Source organism: Harpia harpyja, chromosome 3 (genome assembly GCF_026419915.1).
Source record: "Harpia harpyja isolate bHarHar1 chromosome 3, bHarHar1 primary haplotype, whole genome shotgun sequence".
Taxonomy (NCBI): Eukaryota; Metazoa; Chordata; class Aves; order Accipitriformes; family Accipitridae; genus Harpia; species Harpia harpyja.
The window spans coordinates 42,115,303-42,131,521 of NC_068942.1; the positions used below are offsets into that span (position 1 = coordinate 42,115,303).

At 39.1% G+C, this 16,219-nt stretch overlaps 1 protein-coding gene across 2 annotated transcripts; it reads left to right on the plus strand.

Moving 5' to 3' along the window:
* Window positions 1-3,638: 3,638 nt before the first annotated feature.
* Window positions 3,639-15,729, plus strand: LOC128139605 (photoreceptor outer segment membrane glycoprotein 2). Of its 2 annotated transcripts, none has more exons than XM_052782227.1 (4): window positions 3,639-3,750; window positions 8,562-9,230; window positions 13,731-13,977; window positions 15,454-15,729. In XM_052782227.1, exons 2-4 carry the CDS (start codon window positions 8,650-8,652, stop codon window positions 15,718-15,720), a joined length of 1,095 nt encoding a protein of 364 aa, XP_052638187.1. In that variant the 5' UTR covers window positions 3,639-3,750; window positions 8,562-8,649; the 3' UTR covers window positions 15,721-15,729. The 2 variants fall into 2 exon arrangements, with proteins under 2 accessions (XP_052638187.1, XP_052638186.1); XM_052782226.1 differs by having other exon boundaries at window positions 3,689-3,814.
* The last annotated feature ends 490 nt before the right edge of the window (window positions 15,730-16,219 follow it).

Genomic DNA, 16,219 nt, shown 5'->3' on the forward strand with positions numbered 1-16,219 from the left:
GATGTTTCCCAGAATATACAGGAGCCCTGAAGACTAGCAGTACACGTGCAGTGCAGTTCATGAAAGTCAACAATAATTTCCTTTTTGCCTGAGACTGGCTCCAGCATCCATATTCTTATAACCTTTAACATCTCAAAAATGAAAATTATAATACTTCTTTTTCTGATTCATTCTTCAGGCAATTAAATGAGCTACAGTTACAGTATTTGTATTTTGCATGGGACATAGTACAGCAGCTCTTCTGGTACAACTGTAGTACAGTGTATAGCTGTAGTTGTAAAAACATATAATTGATTTAGTTTGCAATAAGCTTTGTGGCATTCTAATGTACAAACTGGGTTCTTTTAAATTACTGTCTATTCCCATTACCTCTTGCCTTTGAGTTTTGACATTCCCTCTGCCAACTCTGCAATTCCATAAGAACTTCAAATGTTGGTATTTAACTTACGTATTTTCATATAACTAAAACATGGTCATCTAGATACCACTATACTTCCTTCCCAAAAGTTCAAAAATGTAGTTGAGAGATTAATATTCTGCAAACACCCAATTGCTTCTGTTTGCCTAATAACTTACGCCTCTCAGTATCTATCTACCATGTGGTTCACAAATTTACAAGAGCCAAAAAAAGCAGATGGTCTGAATTCCCTTTTTCATACCCTCTCCCCATTAACACATATCGGTGAGAATCTCTTCCTGAATATGGACCCTCCCTCTGAAGCACTGCCATGTTAAAGAAAGGTTGTATAGTACCTGCTTGTGTCAGACTTACTGAGTGCCTCTAGTTTTAGTCCATTACTCCAAAATCTCTTTATCATTAGTTATCATTTGCATTAAATACAAGATAAAATGGAAAGCCACCCAAATATAAAAATAAAACATTAATTTTTGGAAACTAGCTGTAAAATTAAATTTTGCAGCATGAGTCTTCCCAACTAGCTATTTAATTAGGCTAATTCATAACACATCTGTCCCTGCTTGTGGACTTGCATATGAATGGTACTAAACAGATAAGTAATTGGCCAAACATTTATTAAATTTACCTCTTTCAGATCCAAAGCCACAGCAATCATCTCCACTGTTAGCAGGAAAGTGTGTGTTTTCTTTCTACACCACTGGGTGATAATTGATGGCAGACCCACATGTACAACCACTTCTGCTGAGTTACAAAATGCTACTCCATCATTATGGTCTTGGTGTCCAGGCTTCCCAGCAGGTCTGTAAGAAAGTGCATCATGGTTAGTTATAGATGGCCATAAAACCTAATTTCTGGATAATTCAGCTTTTAATATTAACTTTGTAGCTGAACCATTTCCCAATATGAGATGGAACAAAAAATACAGGTAGCATTGACCTCTAATTGCATTAAGATTGGATTTAAGTTATTTCTTACAACGATGCATTCCTGAGCTTCCGCTAGCTGTGTGACAGACCTCTAATCTCTCTAACACAAATAAAAGAAAGCTTCTTAGTTTGCATTGTAGAAAAAACCTACATATGGCAGCACTGCCATCTTCTGCTTGCTTTCTTTCATGCATGCAAGTACTAGGTTTATATTGCAAAGCAATAACAGGGGACGTGCATTTTTCTACTAGTAGGTATCAGCTGAGGCAATAACATTTTCTAATACTCAGGGATAACATATGTTTGGAGTTCCACAGATGTAGGGGGTTTTCACATGTGAATGTTTTCTGGGCATAGAAAAGGACTTAGACATTTGGCCAGGATTTCTAATGTATCATATCCCAGCCAGAGCAATAGCTCAAAAATCCCAGGCAAATGTGTACATTTGTGTGCTTGTGCTGTCCACAAGGAATATATTACACCTGTTGAATATATGCTCTGCTGAGTTGATCCGTACACAAATGTACACATTTGAACAGATCCAACTGATCTAACAGATCCTTGCAGTCTGCACAAGTACAGCAAGTACAAAGCATGAATGATCCATGTGTATAGGACTAATGCAATGCAGTTGGGGTATATTTGATCACACGCAAGCATTTGTGTGGTCCATATGCGCTAGGTCCAACAGGTCCCAGATGTATCACAAATGCTCTTGAACTAAAGCTTCCTGGATGTGCTGTACATCAGCACATAAGCTCAATAGAAAGCTGGGAGCCTTACTTCAGATATTTTCTTTAAAAAGGTGAAGGTACAGTAATTCTATTTTTCTGAAGTGCACATTGAGCCTGTATGGCTCCAGAGACCCCACACACGTCAAGGAAGCAGCTCTGTATACGTTTGCCATACGGTACTAGACGATGCATTGTTGGATGGAGCTTTCAGCATAAACATCATTTATGAGTTTGATTGTATCAGAAAAACTGAAAAGGGAGAGAATTTCACTGTATGACTTTGTACTGTTGGGACATGTCCTTGGGGTTTTTCACCCTGTGGAGCCACAGAGTGACACTGGCAATTACGAGCCTCCCTCTTCCATGCAGTAATGTATGAAATGACTTCTGGCAAGTGGACAAGTCTTAGTTGTTTTTTCTTCTTAGAATATTGTAGTTAGATATTCCAGTCTCTGCTTTACTCAAGACTTTGATAGACTGAGTTGCACTGATAATTGATCTTCCACCTTTCCCTGATAGTAAGTGTGATAATACTGATGCATGCAGAGGGCTGTCTATCTTTATGAAAGCAAAGACAGCATGGTTTACGAGACCATAAATGAGGTGAGCAGGCATATTCACAGAATACTGAGTTAGAATCACAGTAATATCACGGTATCAGTTTATTGTTCATCATTAGCTGGGAAAGGACAGTTTATGCTTCTGAGAATATTCATATGCATTACAATCCCTGGTGCAGGGTCCCTTGCAGTCAGTCATGTGTGCTCACTGAACTCTCTGCTGTGCTGATGTATTATGGACCCTATAGACCAAACCTGGTCCTGCTTAGTGATTCAGTTCTGGTACTAACATCACCAGGAACCTGACCCAGCAGTGCTGCAGACTCAGCTTGTTGCCACTACTGTTGCGAGGTCAACCCAGCTATGTCCGTCCCACAGATTGCTACTTGCTGGGCTCAGAAATGCCACAGGGCAAGATGCTTTTGCTTCTGGCTTGGGATAAAGCTTTTAAGAGTCTAGGACAGAGGTTTCTACTAGATTGTTCTTGAACCTGGAAAGCTTCCCAAACCAGAATCTACTGTGAGTCATACAGGATGATCCAGTTGCTTTTGGTTACTTGAATTCCTTTCTTGGACACAGTCACAGTCAATACACAGAGGACAGACAATTCCATCCAAAGCGACAAAATACGGAATGATGTGTAAGGTACATAATAGTGAATGTAAATGACGATTGCCTAAGATAGATTTTTCCCTTCCCACAAAAGCACAAAGTTTCATTATTCTCATTCTTCTCTCTCTTGGACCCATATTTATTGGTAATAACAAATAAAGAACTAATGAAGACATTAGCAGGTACTGAAGAACAGTCTCTGTTGCTTACTAACCCAAACCTCTGGGGGGTAAAAAGGTAAAAGAAGTTACTATAAATTCATTTTGCCAGTGAGATCTTAGTTCACACTCAGTTAACTGGCCTGTTTTGCAGGATTTAACCTGGTGGCATAAGAACCTTGAAGTAAATCTCTTAGCTACGATTAGAGATGAAAGAGAGATTAGCTCGGGCAGGAGAGTTGAAGTCTTTTTCTCCATCTCCATTGGTGAGTCAGTGTAAAGACAGAACTACACGGACATCAGAAATCAGTACTTTAGTCTTCCTCAGGATGCCTGATCCAGGTATTTTCTCCCCTGCACTCAGCAAGTTACCAGTTTCAAGATTGTGTTCAGTGCTCTGAAGCAGGTTAGTGGTTTCTTTTACAATAAGTCACAGATAGGAATGTGTATTTAGCTAAACCAGCAGATTTTAGTGAAATTGGTAAGATAAGATGTGGTTTGTTTATGACAAAATTGCAAGCCAAATTTCTTTGGACAATTTGCATCTAGTAAGTAAATGTTATAAACAAATAAATAGCTGTGCTATGTCTTGTTCTGTGTAGTTAGGGGATTTTGATAGCAAAGGAACAGGTAGGTGGCATCTTGGAAGCAAAAAGCTACCATATGCTGATGGAAGCTGTGTTTGAAGTGAGTTAGACAGGGAAAGCTTGAGAACAGTATCGATAATATGGGAGAGATTTCCACAGTTATTGGACTTCCTCTGTTGAAAGAAGTATTTCTCCCTCTATAGCATAAAATCCAGCTTGCTCTCCCATAGCTGGGGAAAAGATGTCTGTGTGTATATGTTTCATAACTCTGGAGTGGCTCATGTGCAATGGTGAGGTCTGTTTCTAAGAACTTTGATAGAGGTGTTCGTTCCACTGCACTACTAGGAGCATTTGTGGTTTTACAGTAGCCCACTGCCAAATACAACTTGGAGAAGAACAGATACATATTGCAGGTCAAGACAATTACACTTTTAGTTCGTAACTACACTTCAGTTCTTTCAGCTGGAAGAACTTTCTTCATGGTACTCAAAAAATGCTACTACACAGCAATATGTGTGTTGCAATACATCTTATGCTAATAAATATATTCAATATTTCATTGACCAGTTAGGGAAAGGATAATGTTACAGTACATCTACAAAATTCATTATGATGGGAAGAGAGTCTTATTATCTAAAATAAATTCAGTAAACTGTTAGCACAAGAAAAAATAATTTCAAGAGGAATATCCATGTGGAAGCTGGGAACACAGGAACAGAATAGGTAAGGTGTTCTTCTGTCCCAGACTCAATGCATTCAAAGTTTCACAGGAAGCACAGTTGTCCCAAAGATCCTTTGTGCAATCCCAGGTATATCAGTGGCAGCCAGGGTCAGTCAGCAAGTGGTCACTGCACTACAACAACCAGTCATTCCCCCCGTTTCCTGTGGCAGTATGGCTCATATGAAATAGCAGATCTTATACGACTGGAGAATGTGGCGTGGGTACTTCTGTTAGATGAATGTGAATATTCCATGAAATCTGGTCTTAGAACAATACTAAAATTGCACCAAGGAAGCTGGGAATACCATGAGGGTTACTGGAGGCAAGGACTTACTAGGAGAGTTGCTCTTGCACATAAATTTTCCTTTTTTTTAACTCTAGGCATCTGAAAATGGGGGAGGGAGCTATATCAGAATAGCTACATGAAATTGAATGTATCCCAGCTTATGGTATTCAGCTTCATTTTCTTTATGGCTAGAATATGACAGAAAGTCTCAAATTTACATCTTCCAAAATCAACAATGCCTCTTGAGTAGATGAATTTTAAGTAAAGGTAGAACTGTTTACAACTTTTGTTCAAATGTTACAAAAGATGCTTGGCAAGTAGGGTGTTCTCAGCGACACTGTAACTATATGCGTGCCTAACAATTTAGAGGCATTTTGCAAATACGTACATGCATTTCATAGAAATGAACGGTGAGTGATGCGTTCCTATACACTGGCCATTGAACGTGAACTGCATATCAGCAGCTAGGAAATTTCACAACAGATTCTCCCTATTGTGAGCTCTGAGACCTAAGTATTGGGGGCAAATAAACCTAGTTGTAGCAGCCATCTACAGCTATTTAAGTTCAAGTCATGAACTGCTTAACTGGTGAAGCAAAGATACTGTCTTCAGGCTTAGCAGACAGGCTGTCAGCTGAATTCATATGGAGGCTTAATTCTGTGCTTGCAGAGCATGATCCTTACAAATGAGGTCTGAAGGATACTGTAGAAGAATATTACTGTGAAGAAAGTGTTGTCACTTTATAAATGACTGTTCTCTGGACTTGTTTGTACAGAGATGTCTGTCAATAATCAGTATTTCATCATGATAATCAATATGATTATCACAATATGATCACAATCAATATTCAACCATAACTGATAATCAGCCTTAGCAATCATTAAAATTATGACCCTGTTTTTAAACTCAGAGAGCTGCTGGCTTCAACACCTTTGGAAGTAAGACTGGTAAGGAAAAATACTGTGCATTTTGCACACTATTCTGTGTATTGTACAAAAGATGTATAGAGATGAATAGTTTTGAGGGGAATTAGTTTCCTCTGTAAATGCAGGAAAAAATAAATGCAACGTGAATGAATTAGATCTGACAGGCATTAAAATGTTTTAATATTCAAATGCATGAAGATATCTAACCATTTCCTAATATGAATGGAACAACATATTCCTCGCCTGTACAAATAGAATTGATTCCTTCCGACATATACAGATGAAGACACAGGGATACCATTACCTTTTTAAACTGTACTCTACAACTATCTGCTTAGCCAGTGTTAAGCTTCGTTGCAGCTGTGGATCCTCTAGTGGGTAGGTGTAGCCCTACTTCTGTACAGCTTATCTGCAGGTGGTTTTCATGCTGTTTTAGCTGATAACAGTTTTATTCAGGTGAAGTTAAGTAGTAGAGTCCACTAGCTTAAAAAATATTATATAAGAATAATGCTGCTTATACTTGTCTATTTCCCCAAATTTACAGGATTATGTTTTACTGTTTATAAATGCCATTGTATTAGTGGAATTAGATGACTGTATAATCATATAAATACATAGTTGTATAATATAAAATCACTCTAATGAAAATTACTGAATTAGTACAAGACCATGCTGAGACCAGGTTTTCTGGGGAGGAAAGAACGAACTCCTCCATATATCTTGCACATGTTGAGGAAGGGCAATCACAAAGTGTCGGAAGCACTGAAGAAGGGTAAAAGTTCATGCTTTGATCATGAGGTACTTACAGCATAGTTCTACATCCACATCACATACACTGAAAACGCATTGTCTCCAGCTCTAACAGGTTTTAGATCTTGGATGTTATTAGCTGCTTTCTGCCTGTGATTGTGATATAACTGGAGAGGTGCAAAGGAGAAATTGGTAGTGTTGCAGAGGAGCAAGGTTAAAAGTGCTGGGAAAGATGGTATCTTTTCTTAGATCCACTAATAGCTGGGGAAAAGATGACAGACCTTGAAACACAGAAGTCTTCCTTCAGCTGTGACACTCTGAAATATCAGATTTGAAACTCGGGGGAGGGGGGGAGTGTCTCTGAATGCCCATTGTGGTGATCTTTGGAGAGAAAAATATGAGTCTGTATATCACATGGGAAAGTTATTAAAGGACTGTTAATAACATAAGAGTAGGTGTATCCAAAAAAAGCTAATAAAATATTAAAGGACTGTTAATAACATAAGAGTAGGTGTATCCAAAAAAAGCTAATAAAATATACAAGGTATAAATTAATAAACACGAGTAGTTTCCTGTCATTTTTCAAATGGTTCCTGTTCAAAAAAATATTATGTATGGTGTTCCTTGGGCTGCAGAGTCTTCTTCAGACGGGAGAATGGAAGCAGTTCCATTGGGTGGTGAAGAAGTCAAGGTTATTGCAGAAAGTGCAACCAGGAACAAAGTTTAGGATTCTGACTGGAATATGGCGACTCAGAAAGAAAACCGGTCTACAGGTGGTAGGAGGGTTGGAATATGGTGTGATTGTCACTGTTCTCAGGACAAAGGGAAAGAACAAGCAACTTTACCTACAGAAGCAGAGATTAAGATAGTAACGGTGATTCCCTAAGGATTAAATGGGCTATTCCAATACCTGGTTTTTAATAAGAACTTTCAGAAAGAAGGGAAGGGCAATCAGGTAGAGAAAGAAATAGAGCATCTTAAACTGCTGATTTTTTTTCTTAAGGTCTGAAGATGTTCTGCTTTTTTTTGTGGGGTGATACGTTACTTCACATAAAAATGGAAGTGCTTTTATGCCAGATCAAGTGGAAAAAAGTGGTGGAGGATGGTTTGTTCACCAGTAATATATTCAGGTCATAGCACTTAAAAGTTAATAAAATTTTGATAATATTGATAGTTTAACTATTTGTTGAACATTTTGTGTCTGTGGATAACCACAGTCAGTTCCCCCTGCAGTTTTTGCCAGAGTGATCATATCTTAGTAGTATAAGTGTTGGAATAAAATGCTTTTTGGTAGCAAAATCATATTTTACAGCACATAATCAATGAAATGTCTAAAAATACCCATAGGATACTGTGTTTCTGGCACTATTTTCACTTTTTTTTTCCATATGGAAAAAAGGCTTATGTGATTATGCTGTATATTTCTGGGTTTTGTATATTTTTTGTTGCCCTGCTTGTTCAACTTTTGAATGCAAATCTGACCACGACCACAGTAATCTAAGAATTATAAATTCCTAGAATCAAGAAAATACAGGCAACAAGTAGAAGGGAAAGGCACCATGAGTCTTCTGGAGGGAAAGACAGCAGATCAGCTCACCTTTAGACATCAGAAAATCTGCACAGAAAATTGCTTTTGACAAAAATCCATAGGAAGCCATCATTCATTCGTTCTACCGTTCACTTGTTTTTAATTGCTCTAGTCAGTCCTTAGAATTTTTTTTTTTTTTTTTAAAGTGAGTCACATCTTATGAAATTTAAGCAATAAATTTCACTGGGGCACTCCCTTGGCAGGACTCAGAGTGCGTGAGGCTGTACAGGAAGTTTTCTGTAGTCTCTATAAATATCTAGTCAAACAGACAGTAATCTCTCTCTCTCTTCTTCAGATTTCTACTGCATGCCTTGGATACATGCTCCTAATCAGCTTACGAGCTTTTCTTGACCTACGCTTCTTTTCCTAACGCTGATCTGACTATGGCTGTCCTCAAAGTAAAATTCACCAAAACTAAGAGGGACAAATTGGCTCAGATCTTATGGATCCTCAACTGGGTTTCTGTAGTGAGCGGGATCATTCTCTTCAGTCTTGGCCTCTTTCTGAAAATAGAGATCAAGAAGCGCAATGAAGTGATGGCAAAAGGGGACGTTAACTCTGTCCCCAACATGCTGATCTCTGTAGGGGTCATAGCATGTATCATCAACTTTCTGGGTGGCAAAATCTGCTATGACTGCTCAGATGCCAACAAGTTCTCTCGATGGAAACTAGTTATGCTCCCATATATCGTATGTACCTTCTGTTTTACCTTTTGCATCCTGGTGGGTGCTCTCATGTGCTATACCATGAGGAACGAGCTGGAAGAGTCTCTCTATCTGGGACTGAGGGATGCTATTAAGTTCTATAAGGACACGGACATACCTGGACGATGTTTCTTAAAGAAAACAGTGGATATGTTACAAATTGGATTCAAATGCTGTGGAAACAATGGCTTTAGAGACTGGTTTGAAATTCAGTGGGTATCTGCTCGTTATCTGAATATGGCTTCCAAGGAAGTTCTGGAGTAAGTATTTACTAGTCATAACAAAAAATTCTAGGAGAAAAACTCATTCAAGAAGGCAAAGTAGATACTAGCTTTTACTGGACCTTTGTCTCTTAATCTCAAAACTGTAGAGTGACCACATTACTCACAAAATATGCTAACTACGTGCACAATCAAAAGTTGCCTTTTGCTAACTTTTTAGGGACGCTAAGCAAAGCAAAGATGCATCTTTCCTTTTTTAATATGGTGAATTAGCTACCTCAAAATTTCAATTATAGCAAGCTGATAATGGAAAGAAAAAAAGGAGTATACTATCAACACATTGCACAGTCAATCCTAAACACTGAAAGATCTTTCTCCTTCAGGATATTACGACTTTGCAAACCCAGGTTCAAATCTGTATGTTCACATGTGAGAAACTTCCAACACCATGTACACTGCATAAAAAAAGGAGAAGAAAAACCCTTGAATTTTTTTGTGGTGGTGGTGGTGCTTCACGTGATGTAACAACTGTGAAGTTATATGCTCAAAAAGAGGAGTCTGGTAATTCTTACAGACAATAGAAAGCATAACAATAAAAAAATGTAAAAAGTAGACAATCCAATATGTAGCAATTCTTCTAAAGCTGAGAAGTAGTCTTCACTGATGAGAGTGTAGTAGCTATATGTTCCTGGGAAAGACAAACAAAAAGCTTGACTGGCATTTGTCAAGTGTTCTGGTTTGCTGAACTCAAAATCAGTGACAATAAAGCCAGAGGAAGAAGGGACGCCAAAGATGTTATTTTCACAGAATTCGCAACTTGAAACTGCCACTGTAGCAAAGCGTATATGCAGAGCTGCAAATATACCAGAGGACAGGACCTAGCAGAATACAGACATGAGGGCATCAACATGTGTAACTGCTAGTTTTGGCTGGGATAGAGTTAATTTTCTTCATAGTAGCTGGTATGGGTCTATGTTTTGGATTTGTGCTGAAAACAGTGTTGATGATGACGTAGAGATGTTTTCGTTACTGCTGAGCAGTGCTTACACAGAGCCAAGGCCTTTTCTGCTTCTCACACCACCCCACCAGCGAGCGGGCTGGGCGTGCACAAGAAGTTTGGAGGGGACCCAGCTGGGACAGCTGACTCCAACTGACCAAAGGGATGGATATTCCAGACCATATGACATCATGCTCAGCATATAAAGCTGGGGGAAGAAGAAAGGGGGGGACGTTCAGAGTTATGGCGTTTGTCTTCCCAAGTAACCATTAACATGTGATGGAGCCCTGCTTTCCTGGAGATGGCTGAACACCTGCCTGCTGATGGGAAGAGGTGAAAGAATTCCTTGTTTTGCTTTGCTTGCACACATGGTTTTTCCTTTACCTATTAAACTGTCCTTATCTCAGCCCGTGAGTTCTCTCCCCCCTCCCAATGCAGCGGGAGTGAGCAAGTGGCTGTGTGGGGCTTAGTTGCTGGCTGGGGTTAAACCACAGCAGTAAGGCAGTTGGCTGTGGAAATAAAGCAAGCTTTAGAACAAGTGTTCTCGAGAGAGAAGCTGGAAAGCAACAGTGACACAAAGCAGACTGACCCAAGAGGTGTTTTAAATCCTGGTTCTACACTGAAAAGTCACATGACAACAAAGATGGTCCACAGGAACTTAAGAGTACTACCTTATTGTGAGGACATAAGTAAAATATACTGCCTTTTCTTTCTGAGAGACATGCAGAAACAGTAATGTTTTACCCAGGGTCTTTGCTAAACTCCCTTTTCTCTGCAGGGTTGCCTGTGCTCTGCCATTATTTTGAAAATGCACCGTCAGTTAATTTTTGCCCCACATAGGCAAAAGATGCCTGTGAAATGTGTGTGAGGGAAGTAATTACACTGCAGAATTTCTTTTACTGTATAGAAATTGGATAATTCCATCTTGATTGCTAGAATCCAAGTTGGTGCTGTATAACCAAATCATACTAGGATTTCCAAAAATCTGGTAGTGAAACATTTGATATGAAATCATTGGAAGCAAAGTCCAGCTGGTAATGTTCAGAAAGGATAGAGAAGGAACCAAATATTTTTCTTGGTTTCATCTTGTACTGTATGTCGATTAGTACATGGTAGATTAAGAAGGAAAGCAGGTGAGAACTGACATATTGTCAACTCACGTAAACTTTGCAAAACAACTTCTCACCTTCCTTCATAATCCTCTTCCCTCCCCTCTCTTCTATATCTCCATTGCCAACACTACAATGTGACAAGAAATGGAGGGAATCAATGGGAACTGTAGGAGGATGAAGCAGGTTACAGCGTTATGATCCTATCATTGCTTTGGTTGGGTAGAAATCATCTTTTTATAGTCTCAAAAGCAAGTTTTGCTTTACAATACCATAACAACTGTGAATTGCAACAACAAATAGCAGTGAATGTCTCACTCCCTCAGCTCTGGTACAGAGATCTTCCCTTCTAACAGTACCAAGATAACGTCATTCTTTAATTTGCCATTAGTAGAGAAAACACAATTGCAGGGAGACATAACCCAAGTCTGGAAACTGCTATTGTTGGCAGTAGAAAGAAGATTGCTCTTTATAACATGTGGCAGGAAGAAAAAAAAAAAATTAAATTGATGCTTGGGATCAAAAGAAAAGCTTAAGACCTAGTTTAAGAGATTGTATATTAACCACTTCAGATGCTGTACTATATTTGGGTCATGTCCCTGAAACATACAGGGCATTTTGCTGGCCCCAGTAAATGCTTCCCTTTCACAATGTGCCAGCCTGCCTCTCCTCCCTCTCTGAGGTTTCTTTTCTCCTTCCACGTTCGAGCCTTCCGTTTGGTACCTCTCTGCTCCCTTCCCTGTTTCTCGCCCAGTGAGTTGTTTTGGCTATGCCCATTACACTGCTTGCACACTTAAGTCTGGTTTCAGTGGACTATTTGGGTTCTTTTGCATTGGTTTCATTCTGTTGCCATTACCAGGAATATGATGGCCACAAAGTGAAGAGCTAGACTTTAAAACAGAGAGGAATTCATGCCTAACCCACTCCTAGGTGGGAAATGGCAGATGAACTTCCTGACTTACTTGGAAAGATCTTTGAGGAAGATATTTTTGACAGAATATTAAACAAAACAAAACACACCACCACCCAAAAAAAAAAAAAGAAAAAAAAAGGAAGTTGTATTTAGCAGGCCCACAGCATTAAAACGAAGGCAATGATTCTGCCATCCCAGTACAGCCACAAATACTGAGCTTCCTAGCAGCTTATATTCGTTTTGAAGGATACATTTAGTCCCCAAATTCTGGAAGTACACTGAACCACAGAGTTTCTGCTTCTTCTGTTCATCTGATAAGCGTCTTGTGATAACTTCCTTCCCTTTAATTTAGATCATCTGTAGTGGAACAGGAAAATATGATTTGTAAACATTAATAAATGAGGATAAGTTTTGGAAAATGTTAAAAATTCTACAATTAGCAAACAGTGAAAGCTGGATATCTAAGCGGAAGTTGTCTTTCATGTATTCTGGCTTCCTAACAAAGGCTAAAGGGCATGGGCTTCATTAAAACAGGCCATGGTTCTCACCCATGGGGCTGTCTCAGGAAATAAGCCTTTTGCAATGAGCATGAGAATAGATACATGCTTAGAGGCTACTTCCCCAAAGTGTGAGAGCATCTCTCAACATTTTATATACTCTCCAGTTTCTGGAAAATCTATTTCTCTGAAGAGCCTGCTTGGAGACAGAAGTCCTCACAAGGACACGCTAGCTAAAGAGCAGGTAATACAAGGAAAATGGATGTCAGGGATTCATTTAACTGTTCCAGAAACTCTTGATTAATCTGAGACTGTGTTCTCTTTCCATCCCATGACTTTTTTTCTCCCTCCTATTTCTTTTCCCACTTCTTTTTCTCCTGATCTTATAGGGGAGGGAAAGGAATAATTTTTAGCAATAAATACAAACAGTTTCAAAAGTTACAAAAAGTATGGTTCCAAGAAGTAGAAACTCCCTTGTGAATTAGTCTCAAAACACGTGCCGAACCAGCCATTGCACATGGGTACAATGATGAAATGCCAGCGGACCATTTCCAGTGGTTCCTGTGGCATGCAAAGTTGCTCTTGTATTAGGTTCTCTGTTAAGGAATGCTTGTGGTGAAAATCAGTCCAGAAGTAGTGAAACACAAGATTTCTAGGGCATAACTTCCATTAGAATTCCACCAAGATAAACAAGTGCGGAAATTGTCTTTAGTATTTTCAGCACAAAGATACCTGAAAAGGCAACATCTCTGTGAACACTGAATCCACATCTTACACACACAGTACCAAGAACCACGTGAGATAGTGTGCTGATACCACACTTAAGAAACACAGCAAATGAAAAATTTAGTTTTCTTGCAGTAAGCAAGTTTTCCAGTTGGAAATACATTCCCATTTTCCTTTAGTTACATTGGAGAGGCCTACATCGCAGCAGACTTGCATTATATCCTTTTATAAAAATCACAGACAGTATCTGCTGCTGGTACCAGATTTGTAACACCCAAACGTCCTGTCCTGTTGCAGCCGTCTAAAGAGCAATGTTGATGGAAAGTTCTTGGTGGATGGAGTACCCTTCAGCTGCTGCAACCCAAGCTCCCCGCGGCCCTGTATCCAGTACCAGCTGACAAACAACAGTGCTCACTACAACTACGATTTTCTGACAGAGGAACTCAATATCTGGGTGAAGGGGTGCAGAGAGGCCCTGCTGGATTACTACACAGCTATTATGAGATCTGTTGGTATCACAGCATTGCTTATTTGGTTGTTTGAGGTAAGTCTCATTAAAATGGTCTGTGTCAGATTAATCAGTCTTCCTGCTCTCTGGGATGGGAAACGACTATGGTGTAACATACAAGAAGTGCCTCAGTAACCAACATAAAGTCCACAAGCACTTCAAGAATGTTACAGGACTTCCTTCAGTACAGGCAACTTTCTCAAAGTCCCCAGAGCAGAAGCAAATCTCATTGAAGATGAGAACTATTTGAAATTATGTATTTAATTCCATATATTTACAGAGCTTTTTCAATAGACTATGGCACATTCCCTTCCCTGAAGCATTTATGGGATCAGATAGAGGATGACACATGCAGTGACACAACTGCAAGGAAATTAGGTGAGAAGGTCTGAGGATTGTTTTAAGTCAGTTTTAACAAAGAATATACAAAATGTGAGCAGGCCTTTGGCTGAATACATTAATTTCATTTATAGTAAAAATTGAGCACAAGTATTAATATCTCAAAGCCTCCTTTTTACATTAGATAGCTTCACCATATAGACAGTACTTGCAAAGATGGCATAGCTTTTTAGATGTAGATTAGACTGCTTATTATGCAATCAAAATAAGCATATCAGAGGCAAGCATATACACCTGAAAAGATGCAGTCTTTCTGCTGGCATCTGTAAGGAAAGTTGTCTGGATGTTGTCATCCGCAGGTAAAGGACCCCCCAGTGGCACAGGCTAAAATATGGTTTTCTTCCCTTTTTATTAAGTTTTAGTTTTCTGATTATTGCTCTACTGCATAAATATTAGCACTATAATTAAAATAGTTCACAACAGTCCTCAAACAGTGCTAGATGGGGTGGTGGTGCGAGAAACAACAGGCCTTTGGCAGCACATGAAAAAGCTGTGAGCTGTTTCTCTGTGCTGCCTTAAATATTGACAAGCTGGGCATGCTGATCTCGATCCAACAGAACTATGAAAGTGGGGCTTTCTCCTAAACTTATACTTGAGCCTCTACTATCAGCCATCCTTCTTAATTTTAATGCATTGGCATGTAGGACACATACAGCTGACATATGAATGATAAAACTCCTTCAAGGAAATACCAATTTAATCAAGGTCAGCGGAAAAAAACCGCACAGAAATTAACAGACTACAATTTAAATTTTTTTTCCTAGTGACTGATGGTTCCATTAATTGATCATCCATTCTACATCAGTTAGTTGTAGTCTCTGAGGCTGTAGTGTTCCCGAGTAATTCTAGGTATTTATGTGCTAATAACATGCAAGTGGGAATGCTACCTGAAGAATGGAGAGAGAATCAATCAATCTCTCCCTGGTATTTTCCTTTCTAAAAAATGTAATTAATTGGGAGAGTGGTTAGATATGTTGCTGGGATAAAGAATTTGTCTGCTTTACTCAATATTAACTATTAGGCCTGTAAATACCCAAGTCAGAAAGCTGACTTAGTGGTAGGATTGAGGTTGTAATTTACACCCTCTGTTTAACCATTAACTGTTTCTTACAGCTCTCTGTACTTATTGGTGTCCGGTACCTACAAACAGCAATGAAGAATGTCCTTCTGCTAGGAGATTTGGAGGGTGAGTCAGACGGTTGGTTACTAGAAAACAGCTTTGTGGAAACTGCCAAATACAACATCAGTATCATTAAGAACCTCGGCAAAGCCAACCAGATCTCCACTGTCTCAGGCATGAATGACCCCAACATTGACGTTCAAAACACAAACTGTGGCAAAACCAATGTTACAACAAAATCTATCCCAGCAGCTAGCTAGGCAAGGCTTTGAAGAAATGACATCACAAGTGTAGCTTTGACATATTACAGTCTTACAGGTACCAGGTTTTTCACTGGTGGGGAAAAAAAAAGGTAGGAAAACTAATAAAACAACTGAACTAACCACAGACTGGTGACAGCTCCAAAAATGCTGATACCTCTTTGGCTGGATGTATTTTTACTCATTCTTGTGAAATCCCTGACTTTCAACACTGCACAAAAGAAACTTTTGAAATTTTCCCCACTTCTCTCCCTTCCTTACATACTTCTGTCATGGTCTGAATACGTCAGAATAATCATTATGCACAAGCAAATGTTCCAGATAGAATGGGTCTACATCTACTAATGTACAGATTGGTCTAGTATGTACCAACGAAGTTTGTCATTACTGTCAGTACATCTATAGAAATCCCAGCAGCAGGGAAATCCCAAAAGAAATTACTACACCAAATAAAAAGATCCTTTAAAAAAAGGCAAAAACTGTGAAATGAAAACTCTGT